At 47.2% G+C, this 20802-nt stretch overlaps 1 protein-coding gene and 1 long non-coding RNA gene across 7 annotated transcripts; one reads left to right on the top strand and one right to left on the bottom strand.

Annotated features, from left to right (window-relative positions):
* Nucleotides 1–1489: 1489 nt before the first annotated feature.
* On the bottom strand, nt 1490–19805 carry LOC138420112 (membrane-spanning 4-domains subfamily A member 7-like). Of its 6 annotated transcripts, none has more exons than XM_069553274.1 (7): nt 17561–18028; nt 16259–16460; nt 15503–15669; nt 8684–8818; nt 6964–7020; nt 5113–5319; nt 1490–2185 (listed from the first exon to the last, which is right to left on the bottom strand). In XM_069553274.1, exons 2-7 carry the CDS (start codon nt 16305–16307, stop codon nt 2171–2173), a joined length of 630 nt encoding a protein of 209 aa, XP_069409375.1. In that variant the 5' UTR covers nt 16308–16460; nt 17561–18028; the 3' UTR covers nt 1490–2170. The 6 variants fall into 6 exon arrangements, with proteins under 6 accessions (XP_069409375.1, XP_069409372.1, XP_069409371.1 ...); XM_069553271.1 differs by having other exon boundaries at nt 1490–1960; XM_069553270.1 differs by having other exon boundaries at nt 1490–1960; nt 17623–18028.
* Nucleotides 1821–5538, top strand: LOC138420113 (uncharacterized). Its single transcript, XR_011249192.1, has 2 exons — nt 1821–4458; nt 5014–5538. It is a non-coding gene; the product is annotated as an uncharacterized lncRNA (long non-coding RNA).
* Nucleotides 19806–20802: the final 997 nt, after the last annotated feature.

Genomic DNA, 20802 nt, shown 5'->3' with positions numbered 1-20802 from the left:
CTGGAGTTGGCTAAGATCAGAAGGATCAGAGAGTTTGTGATAACGATCTGAGTGTGTGTGACTCAACCAGTGATTTTGGGTTAAGTTTCTGAGGAAGACGCATTTTTAGAAAATCAGGGCTGAGAACTTGGGCGTCTAATATGGATGACAAGTGTCTGCAGTGTCTTCTGGGGCTTGGTTGAAACCTTTCACCCCTTTTCTTACCACAAGTCTCTTAGATCCTCCCTTCAGTGATTCTTGCCTATTGGTTTCCCAAACTGAATGTGGTTATGAAGCAGAAAGTAAGGAGCCAAGACGCACTCCCAAATTTCTGACTTTAGAAACTCAGTGGACGGTCACTCCCGTTCCGAAAGACAACCAGGCTAGGGGTAAGGGTTTGGATGAGAGGTTAGAAATGAAAGGTGAAATGTCCTTACCAATACTCCCATCAGTTTGCAATATTAACCTAGATCATGCTGAATATAATCCTCTAGATATTCTGAAGAAACCTTCTATTAACAGTAGAAAGTAAACAAATAAGAAATAGATCTGGGATAACATACAATTTTATTGTATTGCTTGGCTTATTGGGTAAAAAGAAATCTCAAAGTTTCTCCAGCCCCAGTGTAAAATATTCACACACACACACACACACACACACACACGGAAACATTCTAGTTCACTCTAGTGCACTCAGATCAAGAAAAATAGTATCTCCAGGAACCCATAGGCCTTCTAGGTCCCCTTCCAGTCATTACGTGCAAAGTAACCACTTTCCTAACACTCTCAATTAGTCTTGCTTCTGCTTAAACTGTACCCGTGGACTCATCATCGTGGGACTCATCTGTGTGGCATATAAGCGTGTGTTCACTTGTGTTGGTTTATCATACCCCATTGTTCATGTGTGTTAGTCGCTCAGTTGTATCTTTTGTGACCCCCAGGACTGTAGCCCGCCAGGCTCCTCTGTCCGTGGGATTCTCCAGGCCAGAATGCTGGAGTGGGCTGCCATTCCCTTCTCCAGGGGATCTTCCTGACCCAGGCCCTGAACCTGGGTCTCCTGCGTTGCAAGCGGATCGTTACAGTCTGAGCCCCCGGGAAGCCCACCCGTTGCCTGACGCCGCCGCAGTTGTCATTTCTCTCCTGCTCTTCGGCATTTGGACAGCTTCCTTTGGGGCTGTGATGCGCGTCACTTCTGCAGCCATCTTTGTACGCGTCGTTCTGAAAGCATGCTGTGAATTTCTGCTGCACATCCCCCTCGAGGATAAGGCCTAAGGCCTAGACCAGGCGACCGCATTAGGAACCTCTTTATTGGGTAGTTCATGTTGTTCACGCCAGTACAGTAACAAAGTTAATTATATTTCTATGTGTCTAATTTCTTGTTTGGTCTAGAACTCAGATGGGAGAGCGCCTTCTGGTTAAATTTGATCTTTGAGTTTAGATATTTAAGAATAAAGCTGTTAAATGAGACAGAGAACAGAGGCATGTTTAATTGACAGAAATAGAGCCATAGTATTTTAGAAGTATTTTTTAATTGGAACGTTCTTGGAATCTCTGCTGTTTAAAATGTAAGCAATGCGAGCGTGAAAACACTGCAGAAGCAGGGCCTGCAAAACCGCACGCCTCAGCAGGCTCACACTGGCTCAAGATCGCACCTTCTCTCTTCCTATTCTTTGGTGGAGTTTAGCTGCTTTGCCGCGTTGCGTTGGTCTCTGCTGCTCGGCAGCACAGCACAGCGCGGCACCGGCGTGCACGCCCCGCCTCCGCCACCCGGAGGAGCGGAGTCCCTGTGTGACGCGGCAGCTTCTGGTTAGTCGGCTCACCCGTCGGAATGCGCGTGTGTCGACTCCAGGGCCCCAGTTCTTCCTACTCGACTGGATGAATGCCGGGCTGTTGCAGTAGACCTTTTCCACCAGAAGACAGACGCGTACGCAGCTGCTAAGAGCTCCAGCACCGTGAAGGTGAGCATCACCACCAGGACACCCTGTGAATCGACACAGGAATGGTTGGTGCCCCGACTCTTGTTCAGGAGACAAGACCGCGAGTGAAGACTCGAACAGTGGAGAGAAGACCAGGCGGTGAGGACCGCGCCATCCTCTTTCCTGCTTTTTCTTTTGGGTCTCGGACCAAAGCAGCGAAATGAATAGCAAGGGTTTCCCTCAAGACCTTGGTATTCCACATTCAGAGATGAGAGTCATCCTTCATTCACCTGTGTGTGTGCGAAAGTCGCTCAGTCATGTTCGACTCCTGGGGACCCCAAAGAGTGCGTGGGATTCTCCAGGCCAGAACACTGGAGTGGGGCGTCGTTCCCTCCTCCAGGGGATCTTCCCGCCCCAGGGATCGGACCCAGGTCTCCCGCATTGCAGGCAGATTCTTTACCAGCTGAGCCACCAGGGAGGTCGCTCATTTACCAATAGTTGCTCCTATTTTTTTCTCTTTTGTCTTGAGTGCTTTTGATTGCCACGCCGTTTCTAGGTGTGGGCTTGTTTTTATTAACCCTGCAACAATCTCAGTGCAGTCCTTCAGTCTGAAACCTCACATCTTTCCTGCATTCTGAAAATGCTCGCTTATCTCTCTTGCACCCTCCCTGTCTCCCAGGCCATCCCACTGGAGCTCATAGGAGGCGTGTTGAGCCTTCTCCCTTCACTGCGTCCTCCATGTCTTTTAACTTCTCACTGATATTTTCTGAATTTTTATCTTAGTGTATCGTGTTCAGTGTGGTTTAATCCGACCTATAGGTTGTATCTCCTATTTAACTGATGCTATGTTCTTAATTTCAAATATTTTAATTTTCATTTCTAATCATACTATTTGGCTCTTTTTCAAATCCACTTGTTTTTTTTTGTTGTTGTTGTTGTTGTTCATTGCCATATTCTTTCATTTTGGTTTTAATTCCTTTTTTAATATATTTAATTGTTTAAAATGTAGTTTCATTACAGCATTTTTTCAAATTATGATGTCATCTCTAACTCTCAGGTAACTAAATTTCATGTTTGTCCCATTTTCCACAATCCCTCATTTTTTCCCTTATGTTTTTCAAAATATTTTCATTCTTAGATAACTTCAGTGTGTGGGTGGTGATGGTGAAGGGTTCTTTGGTATGTAGGAGACTCATAACTTGGACTTACAGACATCTCCGTTGAAAAAGACTCTTGAGAGTCCTTTAGATTGAAAACAGTCCATCCTAAAGGAAATCAAGCCTGAACATTCATTGAAAGGACTGTTGTTGAAGGTAAAGCTCCAATAGTTTGGCCACCTGATACAAAGAACTGACTCACCGGAAAAGACTCTGAAGCTGGGAAAGATTGACAGCTTCAAAGGGGACACAGAGGATGAGATGGTTAGATAGCATCACTGACTCAGTGGACATGAATCTGAGCAAACTCCAGGAGACAGTGGAGAACAGAAGAGCTTGGCATGCTGCAGTCCATGAGGCTGCAAAGAGCTGGACATGTGCTAGTGACGGAGCAACAGTGACTCTTGATGGGAGTTGGGTTTGATTCTGATAGTACCTTAGGAGTTTCACAGATCCAGGAACAATTTTAAGGTAGTCATTTTATTCAAAGTTCCTCTATTTTATATGTAATTTTGGATTTGGGTACCCTATCTGCACAAGGCTTGGTGAGATGATTTCATCCTATAAACCTTTATGGAAGAGTTTCTGGAAGCTTCTTGAGATGCAGGACAGAGTGTTTTCCTTGTCTTACTTCTTTTTTTTTTTTTTGGTCTTATTTCTTAAATAGGCTAAATATTTAGTCTCAGCTCCTAACATTTTGCAGGGCACTCGGTGTGAGCTTCCTGCATCCGGCGTGCCTGAAGAACCTCAAATCCTATCATGGGAATTAAAATTCCACGAGCCCAGCCTCCAACACCTATGTTCCTGTCCAGGCCGCCTGGTCTTCTGATCTCTGCTCTGGCTTCACTACCCTACTTAGCTTCTAGGATGTGAGATGACCTTCCTGCCACCCTCCCTTCTTCCCTTCTTCCATCTCTCAGTATGTGTTTTGACCTGTACTTCTGTTACTTTCCCCAGGTAATATAAAGAGAGTGGACTTCGAAGTCCGCCCGGTCTGCCGAGTCGTGGCTTCTCTGATGTTGCAGGAAGCTCTCTTTGGCCCTAGCTACCTGAGCGGGGGAGGCAGTTTGAGATGCGTTTTTGCTGAATTAAGCTCTGATTACCCACGGGGGGAGAACGCCTCTCCTGTTCTCCTTGCTTCGCCTGGCCTCTCCCGTGCACCAGGGTTGTACTGTCTGCTGGGCTTCCTCAAGCTGAGTCCCAGCCAGATGAGTCTGTACCCTTCCACTTCCTCAAGCTCCTGGATCAAAGCAGGTGCTTTTGGCAACCTCTGGGTCCCACAGGCAACCTCACAGAAGGCTGTGCGTTCAGAAATGCACACACATTCTCTGCGATTCAAGAGACAGATCCAAGGGAGTGAGAGAGGTTGCCTTTGTCTCCCAGCTCAGACAAGGAGGAGTCACACAGTGAGTAACCCTTCTCCTAAAAGGCCAGAGCTTATGGCTTCCAAACTCAGAGCCTGCTTATAGAGGGCTGACTAGGCCAAGAGGGCCATAGTCAACAGGTGGCGACCATCAGGTTTGGGGGAATTGTGGCAAGAAGATGGTGCCCAGGGATGCTGGCATTCCTGCTAAGAGTCACATCCCTGGGTAGACTGTCTCTCATTGTCTGCAACCCTGCTGGGCCAGTCTAGTAATTATGTGCTTGGGCTTAAGGTTCAAGTTCCATACCAACTTTCCATATGATGCATTAATCCCAAATCAAATCAAATTCAAATCGAAAGGAAATGTTTCTGTCCGTGTTGGGGGCAGTGGGAATGCCTGTTCAACAAGGGGGCACTTTGAGGGCTAAAGCTATTGAGAATGGGGTATTTATCATTTAAGGAGGATGTTCAAACGGGTCGCCACACACAGCCCTTCTTGATTCCCTGTTTTGACTTCGCACAGCGCTTCACCCGTATTATGCAGCCTGGTGACCAACCTCTTTCAACCATAATTATTGTCTTTCCTGTTTGCTTCCAGACATTCAAACCAACAGGGCTGGAGACTGCTGAAAAGGCAGAAACGTCTGCAAAGCAGGGACACTGAGATGTCACATAACAGGAAGTGCAGTCTACTTACTGTTAGACCGACACTGGTCAGGAGACAGTCCTTAACGTCATAGATCGAGTAATAGTAGGTCGAATAAGGCAGTGAGGATAGGTAATCCCTTCCGGAGTCACACTGCTGGGAGGCCGTCCTCAGGGTTACCAGGCTGCCAGTGAGGAGAATGAAGCCCGCTCCAGCAGCCACAGAGCTCACTGCACTGAAGGTGAGGCTGTTTATGGCCTGGAAGAGAAATTCTTCACTGGGACCTCATCACGGACGCAGCACGTGACGCTGTTCACCCTCCATCTACTGTGCTGCAATGGGAATTCCCTGCGTCTATTTCCCTCCAACCTGTGTGCTCCTTGGGGACACAGACTGAGTTTTATTTACTCTGTAGGCCCTTCTCACTACCTGGTTTGTTACCTCATATAATCAGTAAAAGTTTGTTGAATGAGAAAATGCATGAACAGCTCTTTCTTAGGGGAAGAGGTCCGGCTCCTTGACTCTGCAGGGCCGCCAAGACGGAGGAGGAGCTGCTCAGGCAGCTGCCAGGGGTTCCCTGACTCCCTCAGTGGCGTTAGCATCATTCTTTCGCTCTAAGGGCTTCTGGAATATGGGCTTTGGTCCTCCTGGGAGGACCATTCTATGACTCTCTTCCCATCAAGAAGCAGCTTCAGAGAAAAGGCAGAAACCAGCTGCAGAAGCTGGAATACCCATCTGGAGGCGGATCAGACCAATGAGAACCACAGCCGTCACGCCCTCTCCTGGGGCGTATTCTCCATCTTGGGGAAACGGGCTTCCACAGGGTACGATTCCTCCGCAAAGATGAGCCAGGCTTGGTGTCAGGCTCCCCGCGCACACTCTCCTCTGTTTTAACATCACAGTGGGATACCGGCTGTTGGGAGGATGGTTGCCCTGTCCCCTTATCTCTTGTCCCCGTAGCTGCAGGCCTTTGTGTGCTGAGTCCCTGGAGGAAGAGCAGCCTGAACAGGCAGAGTCTTGGCCTAGAGTCGCCGAGTGTAGGCAGTGGAGCCCACGCACCGTCTTGGGTCCCGCCCGTGAGCCACATTGCGTCAGCTCATCCCGGTTGTGGCTTGCCTTCTCAGTGAATTCAGGGCACTTGGGAAACCAGCTCTGAGAGCTACATGTTTCTCTTCCACATGCTATAGGCGAGCAAACTGGGGGCTGGAGAAGGAAGGAACTCTTTGAAGCGCACCGAAGTGTCAGCGACAGAGCTCTGGCCCTGTCCAAGGCTGTGAACTCTTCATTTTTCTGTCCACTGGTTGTGGGGTTAAGACGTTTAGCCTCAAGCATCAGGAGCTTATTCTGGCCTCATTCACCGTCTGATGTGCCCTCACCCATAGCTAACCAGACTGTGGATCTTCCTGAGTCAGGATGTGGCTTCTCCCTAGGTCATCTTTGTGGGTGTGTGGCTGTGGGAAGAGGAGCTTGCTATGGAGAGGATCAAAGACCTCAGCGCTTGCCTCCCCTCGCCCCCTCCTGACCTTGTCAGCAAAGTGGCTGCAGTCTGACGGCTGTTTCTAAGGGGTTGGAGGAGATGGCCACAGGACCTAAGCCCACACACCTCTGCCTCTAGAAAAGGATCTCCCTGTCCTAGAAAGGATCTCTAGGCTCTAGCAAGATGGTTGTCTGTCCCCTTCAGGGCCAAGATAGCAAGTTGTAAAGAGCCCGTGGTATATTCAAAATTTTCTACCGTTTAACCAAATGAGGTAAACCTCCTACAAGCTTAGAATATGATGTTGGAGGTCTCTTTAGGGCGAAGAGCACTAGTCTAGGAGGAAAGAGCCCAAATTCCCTCCGAAGAGTTAACCCTGAAGTTTCTTTTATTCCTGTCAGCTAAGAATCGATGGTTCTCATACTTACAAACGTCTCACTTGACTTTTTTCCAGAGATAATTGAGAGGGTTCCAGTAATGGCAAACTGCTCAAAAAAGAGAGAAATGATCAGTTCAGTTGACTTACAGAAATGTGACCACCATGTTACTCTCAGGCAATCAATGCGTGTGTGAGTTGCTCAGTCGTGTCCAACTCCTTGTGACCCCATGGACTATAACTCCCCAGGCTCATCTGCCCATGGAACTTCCCAAGCAAGAATACTGGAGTGAGTTGCCAGTTCCTGCTCCGGGGGATCTTCCTGACCAGGAATCAAGCCTGCATCTCTTGTGTCTTCTGCATTGGCAGGAAGATTCTTTACCACTGAGCCACCTGGGAAGCCCCAGCTCAATCAATCCATCATGTCAATTCGTTGGGATCCATATGGATAGAGACCCCTGATTTTCGCCCCCAGGATGCCTCCACTGACTCTGAAGAATCGGCAGGGTGCCCAGAGGAGCTGAATTTATGTAAGTGAAATCACCAGGAGCTGAGGAGGCCTGGGAAGGAGCTACACATGGAGGGAGGTGAGTGCTGCTGATGACGAGGTGGAAAGAGAAGAGACTGAGGAGGACCGTGACCTGAGGGCTCAGAAGGACAGGGGCAGCCACCTAATGCACGCAGGAGACAGGCCCCGCCAGCACAGAGTGCAGAAACACATGGGATCGAGCCGCTGCTGTCAAGAGCCTGAGTTAGGCTGGGAGTTGAAGAAAATGGGAAGGCCAGATGTGAAGGGTCTTTTAAAGCCCCCTAAGTCCGCACTTGATCCCAGTGGTATTAAGGGTCCAGTTGGTGGAGGGATAATGTTCTGAGAAGCTGAAACATGGGTTAAGCTTGTGGTTTAAACTTGGGATCGGGTGGTCACAGACAAAGACAGTCAAGCGTGAGTCAATTCTAGCTTTCATTAGAGAATGTAGGCGCCCAGACTGTAGGTTAGATAGAAGAGTCAAGGACAAACAGTGCTCTGGGGGCAGAAGCAGGGCTCCCCTGCCTCGATGCATGGTTTGTCCACACGAGGACTATCCCCACAGAGGAGGCGCCGTGGTAAAAGTCTGTCTGCCCAGAACGCGCCTTTTTCTCCTCTGTCAGAATGCTGCAAAGAAGTGGCCTTTTGTGGGGAGGTCCCGGCTAACCTCCAAGGAAAAGTGTCTGCTGGGCCCTTTTCCATGAGCCACTACGTGGAAGGCCTCAAAAAAACTTTCTACCAGGTGCTCCGGATTGCCTCTGACAATGTGGCAAGAGTACCCCTGGTTCCCATGAATCTTACCATTGTTAGTTTAATCCTCTGCAGATCTGTGGCATCCACCAGCGGTGCTCATTTTATTTAAGAAAAAATGAGCTTTTCACTTTCTGCCGACAGGTGGATTACTCTTAAACTGGAGGGATTCCAAGGGCCTCACCACAGGGCCAAAGAAGGGTGTGAAAGCCTTCCACTTTCTGGAAGTATGCCCTGAGGCCATGTAAGAAATGCATGCCCACGGTGTCACCATTCGGCCTCCTGCCCCAGCCAGCCACTCCCTGGGAGGCTCACACAGCATGGCCAAGACCCTCTGCCACTTTCCCTGAACTAGAGGCACGTGATGTGCGACAGCAACAGAGGGAAGGTGGCAGAACTCAGTCTTCTCCTGCTTCTTGGGATTGAGTCTTTCCATGGCTTAGCACCCAGTTGGCATTTATAAAGCATATCCCTTCTTGGAGACCCCACTACTCACACACAGAGCTCCTAAAAATGGGTACCCAGACATCAGAATGGTGGAAATTGCTGGGCTGAGCTGGGGAGAACTGGGAGCATAAACCAAAATGACCCCCAAACTTGAAATCACCAGGAAACACAGGATCTGGACGGTCTGAAAGAAATAAGAGGGAAAAGTGTGAAAAATTTCAGAGAGCACTGTGAACAGATGAGAGCTATCCCTGCATGCATGCTGCGAATTCTAAAGCGCGCAGAGCATACGTCACCATCTGTCATCAAAGGAGCTCGGGGGTGTTACAAGGTGCCAGTGTTAGAGAGAGTCGTATATAGCTAAACTCTCCTATTTCTGATAGAATTATTAACCAAGCAAATCAGGGAGTGATATATGCATTTTTAACTTTGTTTTGCAAAAGGTAGTTTACAGGCTTTTGTTTGGTTTGGTTTCGTCTAGGGCAAATAGATAGGGAAAAATTTTCTAGACAACGGTCCAGTTAGATGGCTATAGAAAGCAAATTTATCACGGGAATGTTAATAAAAGGCTCAGTTTCAGTTGAAGTAAAGTAGAGCAGAGAGTCTTTACTGCCATAATTCATCTTACTTGTCTTCGAATTTTAATAATTATTAATACTTTTTAATGACACCAGTGGTGGTGACAATAGTCTGTATTTGTTGGACACTTTCTACGTTTTAGCTCTAGATAAGAAAAATGAGGCACGAGAGTTAAAATAACTTGCAAAAACCCATGCCAATGGCCAAAGGGAAGAACTAGGTGTTTAGCCCTATTCATCCGATAGGGAGCTTCGCTCACTTTGCTCACTGTTTAATATTTATTAAACACTGTTTTAATATTTATTGACTGTCCCAGACATCAGGGGAATAAAGCAAGTGAAAATCGCTGTCACCTGATGTGTATCACATCCTTTGCTGATGAATTCCTCGGAAATCAAAATGAGTTAAGGGCAAAGCATTAGGAAATGCGCCCTCAGAAGTACTAAGGGTGTGAGACAAACTATGTACGGCATCGTCGGCTCCTTTTACCAACCTTGCCTGCCACTCTCAGTGAAAAGGTCAGACCACTGCACACTTTTGAGCAAGGATAGCACATGCTCTAATTCACGGTTTTAAAAGATCATCCGTCTGCTGAGTTGAGAGTAGATCGTAAGGAAATAGAGCAGGGGCGTGAATAAAGAGGGCTTTTCCATAATTCGTATGGGAGATGATGCCAGCCTGGAGGAAGATGTGGGTAACAGAGGCGGTGAGGAGTTCCGTCACTGGGTTCTGGATGCGCTGTGGAGATTAAACGTATCGGGCTTGCTGATGGTGTGGATGTGGATTATGAAAAGGGGATGAAGGGTGCCTCCAAGGGTCTCGGCGTGAGTATCTGAAGTGGTGGTGTCAACACTGGCTTAAATTGGGCAGTACTGTATAGGGGTGGGCTTGGGGGTGGAAGATCAGGACGTCAGCCTGGGGCAGACTAGGGTGAGGTGTCGAGCAGATATCCAAGTGGAGATGCACAGCGACTTTTGGATATGTGAGTCTTAAGTTGGGAGAAGAGATCTTGGAGACAGATACAGCCTTTTTGTCCCAAGTTTTAAGTAAAGATAATATTTAAACCCCTATTACCAGATGAGTTCTCCATTGTAACAGGTATGGAAAGAGAATGGAGTCAAGGGCTGAGCTGTAGAGAACCCCAAATTTAGGATCAGCAAAATAGAAACATAAAAAGCAAGACCCAGAAGGAAGGAGGAAACCCAGAAGGACTGATGTCCAAGAATACAAAGTGAAACTCGCTCAGTCGTGTGTGACTCTTTGTGACCCCATGGACTATACAGTCCATGGAATTCTCCAGCCCAGAATATTGGAGTGGATAGCCTTTCCCTTCACCAAGGGATCTTCCCGACCCAGGGATCGAGCCCAGGTCTCCCACATTGCAGGTGGATTCTTTACCAGCTGAGCCACACAGGAAACCCAACAAGACTGGAGTGGGTAGCCTGTCCCTTCTCCAGCTGATCTTCTGACCCAGGAACTGAACTGCGGTCTCCTGCGTTGCTGGCAAATTCTTTACCAACTGAGCTATCAGGGAAGCCCATCCAAGAATAAATACAGTATCTCAGGTAGGAGAGAATGATCAGCTGCTCCAGACCTTTCATTAGTTTGAGAAAATCAACACCAAAGACCTGGGAATTGGGTTAGCAGCGTGGAGCAAAGGGGACAGACACCACCAGATATGTCTCAAGAGAGATTAGAGACACTGGCTTCCCATCACTAGGAAGTGCTCCTGGGAATGCAAGGGGAGAAGGGGGCATTAGCTGGAGGGTGTGTGAAGTTAAAAGTATTTGTTTTTGCTTTTTGTTTGTTTGTTTTCAAGATGGGGAGAAATTGCAGTAAGATTCTGCCCTCATGGAATTGATAAGAAAATTTTCAGAGAATTTCTGGAGCAAGTGATAAGGGTTGGGATCTACTGCCCCCAGAGAGGAATATCTTAACTAGAAGGTGGGCATTTATTTTATTTTTAGCAATGGGGAGGAGATAAAGAACATATGGGCACAGATGCGGATAATGATAGATGTGTAGCAGCTTGCAGACTTTCTCACCAGAGAGGCTCAGTTTTCTTGGCCTTTTAGGAAGCGAGGTGATCAATGGAAAAGGAAGACTCTGGAGGTTTGGGGGGCGGGGGAGGGAAAGCATCTATGAAGTGGCTTTCTGGGGTCATAGGAAAGGGGACAGATGAAATAAATGTCATGCACATTTCAGGCAGCTTTGACAGTCCATTTGGGCTCAGAGTCATAACTAAGAGGTGATGTGTATGTGCGCATGTGAGTGTGTGTGTGTTTTCAGGCATGTGAGTGTGTGTATGTTTTCAGGCATGAATTCAAGTACAGATTAGGCAAATGGGGCAGCATTAGAGTTAAAACAATGTCATAGGTTTTTTCCTGGAGAGTGTGCTATAAGGATATGAGGATGAGGTTGTTGAGGGCATCACAAGAGAGAGAACTAAGGGGGTCATGGCTAGGAGAGGAAGGCTCTGTGAAGAAGGGTTATTATCAGTAAGTTTCAGCAAGGTTAAACAAAGAATCAATGGAAGTCGGAGGGAATGACCTTGAGAGATTAGAATTTGTGGCTGTAGTATGAGATTCTTGAAAAATAGATAATGATTGTGAAAGGTTGTTGCTGAGCCATGAAAGACACCAGGATTCTTGGCCTCCAGAGGAGAGGAATTTGATCAGGGCCCAGAGATGAGGTTGATCGCTCAGAGCTTTTGTGTGATAAAGATTTATTAAAGTATAAAAGTGATAGAGAAAGCTTCTGACATAGACATCAGAAGGGGACAGAAAGAGTGCCCCCTGCTAGGTTTTAGCAAGAAGTTATATACCTATTAGCAGGTTGCTAATTAGAGAAAGGACATGTCTCAAAACTCAGAGAGCGGCACCAGGCTGCTCACCCACAACATGCATTCTGAGATAACATTGGCACCAGGTGAGTCATCCCAGGACATAAGACAATTGACATGAATCTTGAAGAAAGGCAGGTTTCCAAGCATATACATAGTCTCATTAACATAAGTGAAAGAGGAGAGCGAAAAAGTTGGCCTAAAGCTCAACTTCAGAAAACAAAGATCATGGCATCCGGTCCCATCACTTCATGGAAAATAGATGGAGAAACAGTGGAAACAGTGTCAGACTTTATTTTTTTGGGCTCCAAAATCACTGCAGATGATGACTGCAGCCATGAAATTAAAAGATGCTTACTCCGTGGAAGGAAAGTTATGACCAACCTAGATAGCATATTCAAAAGCAGAGACATTACTTTGCCGACTAAGGTCCGTCTAGTCAAGGCTATGGTTTTTCCTGTGTTCATATATGGATGTGAGAGTTGGGCTATGAAGAAGGCTGAGCGCCAAAGAATTGATGCTTTTGACCTGTGGTGTTGGAGAAGACTCTTGAGAGTCCCTTGGACTGCAAGGAGATCCAACCAGTCCATTCTGAAGGAGATCAGCTGTGGGATTTGTTTGGAAGGAATGATGCTAAAGCTGAAGCTCCAGTACTTTGGCCACTTCATGTGAAGAGTTGACTTATTGGAAAAGACTCTGATGCTGGGAGGGATTGGGGGCAGGAGGAGAAGGGGACGACAGAGGATGAGATGGCTGGATGGCATCACGGACTCGATGGACGTGAGTCTGAGTGAACTCCGGGAGATGGTGATGGACAGGGAGGCCTGGCGTGCTGCCATTCATGGGGTCACAGAGATTCGGACACGACTGAGCGGCTGCACTGAGCTGAGCTGAACTGAAGAGAACGTTTCCAAGAGTAAAGCATGCTGGTTTGCTGAGCCCTGATCCGTTCTGAGTCTTCGGAAGAATCAACTTGAAGAAAGACAGAGTCTAAGGTGAATACACAGTCCATTAACATAGCTTAAGAAAGACATTTCCATAAGGAAAACCACACTGGCTAGCTCTAGGTTTGAGAAAACCAAAGTTCAGGTGGAACCAGGTGCGTCATTGCAACACAGAAGTTTAAAAGAAACCTCCTTTTAAATTTGTACGGAGGAGGGAAAAAAACCTTGCATTTGTAGCTTGTTCTCTCCTGCTGCTTGAGAGAGAGACAGTCGGCTGATGCTTGCAGCCTGCTTCCTCCGTTTGGGGCCCAGAGGTTTCCTGCCTGTTACCTTCTCAGCTGGTTTCCTGCTCTCAGTGTTGATGAGGTACAGGGTGTGACCCAGGGGATGTTTGTCTAAGGACGGCTAGACAAGATCCTTGGGGAGAAGAGGTCAGGGAACTAAGCGGGCACAGCCCTGGGAAAGGTCACAAACACGAACATTGAAATAGCAATGGCTTATGACCGAAACTCTACTGTGTGGAGCGGCAGCGACGGAACAGTCAAAATCTTAAAGGGAAAGAGTGAGTTAGCTGGGAGAGTGAAAGAAGTGGGAGCTCACTGAAGTTTGTCTTTGTCTCTCCAATTCCTTCAAGGAATATGGGGATGGGGCTCAAAAAAAAAAAAAAAAAAACAACTCTTAAGTGTAGAGTTTGCTGATTAACTCAAGTGAGTAAAATAGTAGCTGGCACATTGGAGGTGCTCAATAAAAGACAGGTGAATGTATGAATGAAAAACATATCTCTTCTTGATGTCTCCTATTGATTGCTGAAGCAAAGGGTGGAATGTGTTTGTGATTCTAGGCTACCTGTAGGCTGCACGGGCAAAACAAGAAGGAGAAAGGCAAGTCAGCTCAGAACCAGCTATTGAAAGACGTAAATTAAGAGAGTGACTATTGTTAAATGATAGTAGAATACTAAACATTAAGTGGTGTTATTTTCAAGCAATGTATTCATCAGACAGTTGTCCTAAAGACGATCATGTTTCAGACTTTTCAGTATATCATTTACTGTTATTTTCTAAGACGCTGATTTTTCTTAGGTTTTTTTAAACTAAACTCAAACTTCTTAAAATTTTATTCTATCAACTCTTAATTATTCCTAATATTAGAATTACCTTTAACAAATGCCTTTCGAAGTTCATGACTGCCTACAATTGCTTGAAATAATTGTTCTCTTCCAGTGTTGAAAACACAGCTAACATTTCAAAAATATCTTTTTTGGGTGAGAGACTGAAATTAGGATTTTTCAATTAATAAATGAAAAGGACAATTGCATTGTCTTTTGTTAAAAGTTGGAGTGAATAACCCACCAGGATGACATGAGATTCTAGAGTAGAAGTTTATAGAAATGAGAGGAAAAGACGGATCTAGAAGTCTCCACGAGAAGCTGGGAAGAAGTTGCCTTCATTTCCATGCCTGGTAGTGAGTGTGTCAGTGGAAACTGTGCCCTTGGGAACAAGATTTCTGCTTGCACAAGCCCTCAGAAGAGGCTCTGAGAAAAAAACTGAGGGATAAAGAATACAGCGCTGTTGTGCTGTGTGTGAGCTGCGTGGGCGCAGTCACTGGGCGAGTCTGACTGTTTTGCAACCCCGCGGACTGCAGCCTGCCAGGCTCCTCTGTCCATGGAATTTTCTAGGCAAGAGTACTGGAGTGGGTTGCCATTTCCTTCTCCAGAGAATCCTCCCCACCCAGGGATCAACCCGTGTGTCTTGCATCTCCTGCACTGACAGGGCTGCCTGGGAAGCGCCATAACGCTGTCAGTTCAGTTCAGCCACTCAGTCGTGTCCGACTCTTTATGACCCCGTGAACTGCAGCACGCCAGGCCTCCCTGTCCATCACCAGCTCCCGGAGTTCACTCAGACTCATGTCCATCAAGTTGGTGATGCCATCCAGCCATCTCATCCTCTGTCGTTCCCTTCTATAATGCTGTTAACTAACCCTGAATTCTGATTTTTGGCAGATTTCCAAATCTGGGGATGAGTGGGAGTTAGGTCTCTAAAGGTGATATTAAGGAGCACGTGGGAATTCAGTCCTGAATATGAAGGGTGGTGACCTAGGACACCTGGCGTCTCATAGTTCCTCCCGTGAACAGGAGAAAATGAGCAGTGAGATTGCTCCGGATTGTCTCATTTCAAAATGTTTAAGAAATATGCTCAAAATAAAATCAAGTTGAAACATACTGAGTAATATCAAATGGTTAAATCCTAAGTCTCTACTATACTAATGATAAATTATAAGAGGATTTATCGTATAGATTTCTGGTGGAAAAGATCTAATGGTTTCCGTTAGTTTACAAAAGAGCCTGAGGAAGATGTAGCCTTCCTATAAAGCTCCATTTCATGTCCCAATAAGCCTGGAGTCAGGGGGGTAAAAAGAAAGAGTCTCCCAGGTCCATTGTAGATTGTGGTCTGGATACATTCATAATATTTTTCCCAGGGTTCCCCCTGTAAGGAGATGGACTTACTCCAAGAACTGTGGCTTCTTTTGGCAGACCTTTTGGCAGGTCATCTTCTTTCTGGTAGACCTGTCCAGGCTTCTCGCTTTTGGAAATAACGACGCCCTTTGGAGTGAAGGCATCAAAGGCTCGGTCAGTCATGAGCTTGAGCGGTGATGGCATTGGTGCTGGTGATGCTGGAAAGAGAAGTGAACCCAGTTGGGACCCAAGGTTTGACTTAAAGATAGGAAACCAGACTTTGCGGGAGCTTAAGATTCTTCCCCATTGTCCAAGAGGTGACCTGTCCTTTAGGAACCAAACTGAGCACGGGGAGCAGGGGAAGTGTTGGCCGGTAGCAAGCCTGCCGCGGTGCTTTCACTGTGGACAGGAAGCATGTCGCGGGGAGAGAGCTGGAGCACTTTGAGGAGTAGCACGGTGCGGAGGCAAATAGTCCGCAAGGAGCTCGCTTCGCACCCGCTTCACTCTCCTTCCAGCCACCCCTGCTCTCACCCCTCTTCCTTACCCCTCTGAACCCCGGCTGCACCGTGGAACATTCCCAGCCACACCGCCCGGTATGGTGTGGCCAGACCTCGCAGCAACCAGGGGGCAGATCCAGGCCCTCTGCCGTGGAAGCACAGAGTCGGAACCACCAGGGTCCCCCTCCCCCGTATTGTAACTTTGTGCTCCATCTATCCTTCCCAGTCTTCCGTCATAGTCTTATTTTCTTTCCTTTAAGATGTTGATCAATCCTATTCCACATCCTTTTCAGCAAATGACTTATCTCACCTAGAACGGGGGGGTCCCAGGTGGTGCTGGTGGTAAGAAATCTGTGCATTCAATCGCTGGGTAGGGATGATCCCCTGGAGGAGAAATTGGCACCCCATCCAGCTGTTCTTGCCAGAAAGAAATCCCATGAACAGAGGAGCCTGGTGAGCTACATATAGTCCACAGGGTCTTGAAGAGCCAGACAGGACAGCGGCAGCAGCGCCTAGAACAACCCCCTTGTCTCTATTAGTTTAGTAATTGTCAATATGAACACTTTTAGTTAATTCCCGCTGAATTCTAGGCACTGGGCCTTATAACAACTTAGATGTTATTAAATCCACTTCATACATTTAGAAACTTAGGGATAGTAAGTTCAAGCGGTTTTCATTAAATGAGAGTGTCATGCAAAGTATGCCATCGTATAGCCAGCATAACTAGTGCAAGCTTGTATTCACATAGCAGGAGTGTCTGCACCGAGGCCGTCTGACCTGTGATTTTCCTCTCAGCACCACATTCATCCGATCTTTCCCTTTCTTTCATCCTAACACTGGCAGCTTCCGTGTGGACTCAAGGAGAGAGCTGTCTGCTGTCCACCAGCTCAGCAGGACTGCTGCCCCTGGGGTGCTCCCAGATCTGTTCTCCGAACAACATTCTCTTTCTTTCAGGTCACACTTTGAATAAAGTCCCATGATTATCTGCTGGCGCCGCTCTTAGGAACCATTCTCTCAAGGTTCATTCATATTGACACAGAGTGCAGAATTTCCTTCTTTTTTAAGACTGTTCTTAGGGAAGGCTAAGTGTAGTAAGCCGGTCACAGAGGACAAAAACTGCATGATTCAACTTATATACAGTATCTAAAATAGTCAGACTCATAAAAGCCAGGACTAGAATGGAACGGCGGTTTCCAGGAAATGAGGAGTTGATGTAAAATATGTACAAAGTTTCAGTTATGCAAGATAAGCTCTGGAGATCTGCTGTACAACATCTTGCCTATAGATAACAATACTCTATTGTGCATTTAAAATTCTCTTACAAAGAGCTCATGTTCTATGCTCTTGCCACAATAAAAATTAAAAAATAAAATTCGAAAGAAATAAAAAACAATTGACCTTCAACTTAAAGATTTTTTTTAAAAAGTCTTTGTGGTTGTGGATTCCTTCCCATATTTGTCAGCTCTCGTAGCCAAGGGCTGTAGTCTCTGCTTGGCTCTAAGCCTGAGACTAGGGCTGGAATCCGTTGGTGCCTCTGCCTCACTGTACTCTCATATACCATGTATGTTTATTATCTGTTACCACTTAACCCTTTAGTTTTATATAGGTGTACCGTTGATTTATAATGTTGCATTCGTTTCGGGTGTAGGCTGCTGGAGACTCCTGGACACTCACAGGCAAGCCTGGGCCAGTCTCCCGTGGGGTCGCTGCTCCTTCCTCCTGAGTCCTGGTGCACAAGGTTCTGTTTGTGCCCTCCAAGAGTCTGTTTCCAAGTCCTGTCTAAGTCCTGTTGGCTCTGTGTTGGGGTTAATGGTGACCTCCTCCAAGAGGGTTTAGGCCACACCCAGGTCTGATGCATCCAGAGCCCCTGCCCCGTGGCAGGCCACTGCTGACCCGGACCTGCGCAGAAGACACTCAGACACAGTTCTGGTTCAGTCCCATCACTTCATGGCAAATAGATGGGGAAACAGTGGAAACAGTGACAGACTTTATTTTCTTGGGCTCCAAAATCACTGCAGATGGTGACTGCAGCCATGAAATTAAAAGACGCTTGCTCCTTGGTAAAAAAGCGATGGCAAACCTAGGCAGCATATTAAAAGCAGAGACATTACTTTGCCAACAAACGTCCATACAGTCAAAGCTATGGTTTTCCAGTGGTCATGTATGGATGTGGGAGTTGGACTACAAAGAAGGCTGAGCGCCAAAGAATTGCTGCTTTTGAACTGTGGTGTTGGAGAAGACTCTTGAGAGTCCCTTGGACTGTGAGGAGATCCAAACAGTCCATCCTGAAGGCAGCTAGTCCTGAATGCTCATGGGAAGGACCGATGCTGAGGCTGAGCCTCCAGCACTGCGCTGCGCTTAGCCGCTCAGTCGTGTCTGACTCTGCGGCCCCACGGACTGCAGCCCGCCAGGCTCCTCTGCCCATGGGATTCTCCAGGCCAGAACACTGGAGTGGGTTGCCATGCCCTGCTCCAGGGGGTCTTCCCAAAGCAGGGCTGGAACCCAGGTCTCCCGCGTTGCAGGCCGATTCTTTACCAGCTGAGCCGCCTGGGACGCCCATTATGAACAATTACCATTATGAGCAATGCCACAGTGAATATCTTTGCCCCTCTGTGGTGCCACATCTATTCAATTACCTTCTGAGAGTAATATTTAGAAGTGTTTTTAAGGAGTTTAAGGCTACACTACCTGAATTTTGACACATACGGCTGGTTTTTAGGAAGAATTCTGTATCACCAAGATTCCTTATGACTTTGCAAGAAGGCTCCAGACTGGACGCCATTGTCTCCAAGCTCCACTGTCTGAGAGAGCTCCTTTTTCCTTCCACATTCATCAAGGGGAGATAAAGATATGGTAGCTCCCAACTTTGCAAAACACTTCTAAAACCCCAACTTTGAAGACAAGTCACCACTTGGAGGCCACCTGCTCTGCAACGAGCAATTTTCTCTCTTACAGAATTAGAACAGAGCAGTGGGGCTCGGTGCTGAGGGTTCCATCTAACTGCACAGTGTTCATTGAGAGCATGTTCTGTATAAGACTGACACACCAGGAAATGCAGAGAATTATAGAAAATCATCCCCTCAACATCTTGAAGGAAACCTAAGGATCATTTCACTCCATTCTCTGATTTGGAAAGTAAATAAACAGAAACCTGCGAAGTCTTAGCAAGCCAAGTAGGGGGTCAGAGACAGAACGAGAATCCTATTCCTGGCTGCCCACTTAAAGGACGGTCCTCGCCCTGCAAATTCATGATCCAAGTCAAAAGAAAAAGTGAAAGTGTTAGTTGCTCAGTTGTGTCCAATTCATTGCGACCCCATGGACTGCAGCCTTCCAGGCTCATCTCTCCATTGAACTCCCCAGGCAAGAATATGGAGTAGGTTGCCATTCCCTTCTCCAGAGGAGCTTCCCGACTAGGAACCCAGGTCTCCTGCATGACAGGTGGATTCTTTACCATCCAAGCCACCTGGGAAGCCCAAACCACAGTGCCTACCTGCTCCTGCAGCCCAGTCCTGTGTGCTGTGGCTGGCGCGGCAGCTCTGCCGGAGGAGCTCAGCCAGAACCTCCCACTGCTGTTCCTGCTACAGCGACCTTGCTCCTCTGCCCTCCCACTTCTGACACTTCCCATCCCTTCTTCAGAACGGCAGTACTTCCAATTACACAAGAAATGATTTGCTCTATTTACAGACAATCGATGTGTGAAAAATACTTCTCCTTCCTCTTTCTGAATTTCAAGGTCTGGGAAATAACACAAAGGAGAAGTAACAGATAAGAGAAAGAGCTTGTGGATATGGGTGAGATGCATACCCCAGTTAGAATCCATTTCCCTTTTCCTTGGGTACATTCAGCTGACTCCTTTAAGCCTGAGTTTTCTTATCTGCTAAACTTTGGCCACCTGCTGTGAAGAGCTGACTCAGTTGAAAAGACCCTGATGCTGGGAAAGGTTGAAGGCAGGAGGAGAAGGGGACGACAGAGGATGGGATGGTTAGATGGCATCACTGACTCAATGGACATGAGTTTGAATAAACTCTGGGAGTTGGTGATGGACAGGGAGGGCTGGTATGCTGCAATCCATGGGGTCGCAAAGAGTAGGACATGACTGAGTGACTGAACTGAAGTGAAATGAAGCTTGTTGTTTAGCCATTAAATCATGTCCAACTCTTTTGCAACCCCATGAACTGTAGCCCACCAGGCTCCTCTGTCCATGGGATTTCCCAGGCAATAGTACTGGAGTGGGTTGCCATTTCCTTCTCCAGGGGATCTTCCAGACCCAGGAATTGAACCTGTGTCCCCTGCATTGCAGGCAGATTCTTTACCACTGAGCCGCCTGGGAAGGTAGACAATAATAATGTGGGTGCTGCTACTGCTGCTGCTAAGTCGCTTCAGTCGTGTCCGACTCTGTGCGACCCCATAGACGGCAGCCCCCCAGGCTCCTGTCCCTGGGATTCTCCAGGCAAGAACACTGGAGTGGGTTGCCATTTCCTTCTCCAATGCATGAAAGTGAAAAGGGAAAGTGAAGTCGCTCAGTCGTGTCCGACTGTTAGTGACCCCATGGACTGCAGCCCACCGGGCTCCTCCATCCATGGGATTTTCCAGGCAAGAGTACTGGAGTGGGACGCTAGTTCCACTCTATGGCTGTTGGGAAAATTAGAGGGAAAGGACAGAAAGAGTTTACAGAATGTAGGCATTCCATAACTTGTGATAATAACGATATTAACTTTGAACTTGGGAGAACTGATATATTTCCCCATTGTCCTGGCTGCTGGCAAAGTGAAAGTGACCTACGGCATCTCTCACTGCCCACTTGTTGCTTCCTCTGGCTGTCTCTTCATTTCCTGGCTTCATATCTTCCTAAGT

The sequence above is a fragment of the Ovis canadensis genome, chromosome 15, assembly GCF_042477335.2.
Source record: "Ovis canadensis isolate MfBH-ARS-UI-01 breed Bighorn chromosome 15, ARS-UI_OviCan_v2, whole genome shotgun sequence".
In the NCBI taxonomy this organism is placed as follows: Eukaryota; Metazoa; Chordata; class Mammalia; order Artiodactyla; family Bovidae; genus Ovis; species Ovis canadensis.
The sequence above is the reverse complement of the archived record's forward strand: the minus strand, read 5'-3'. Positions and strand labels throughout refer to the sequence as shown.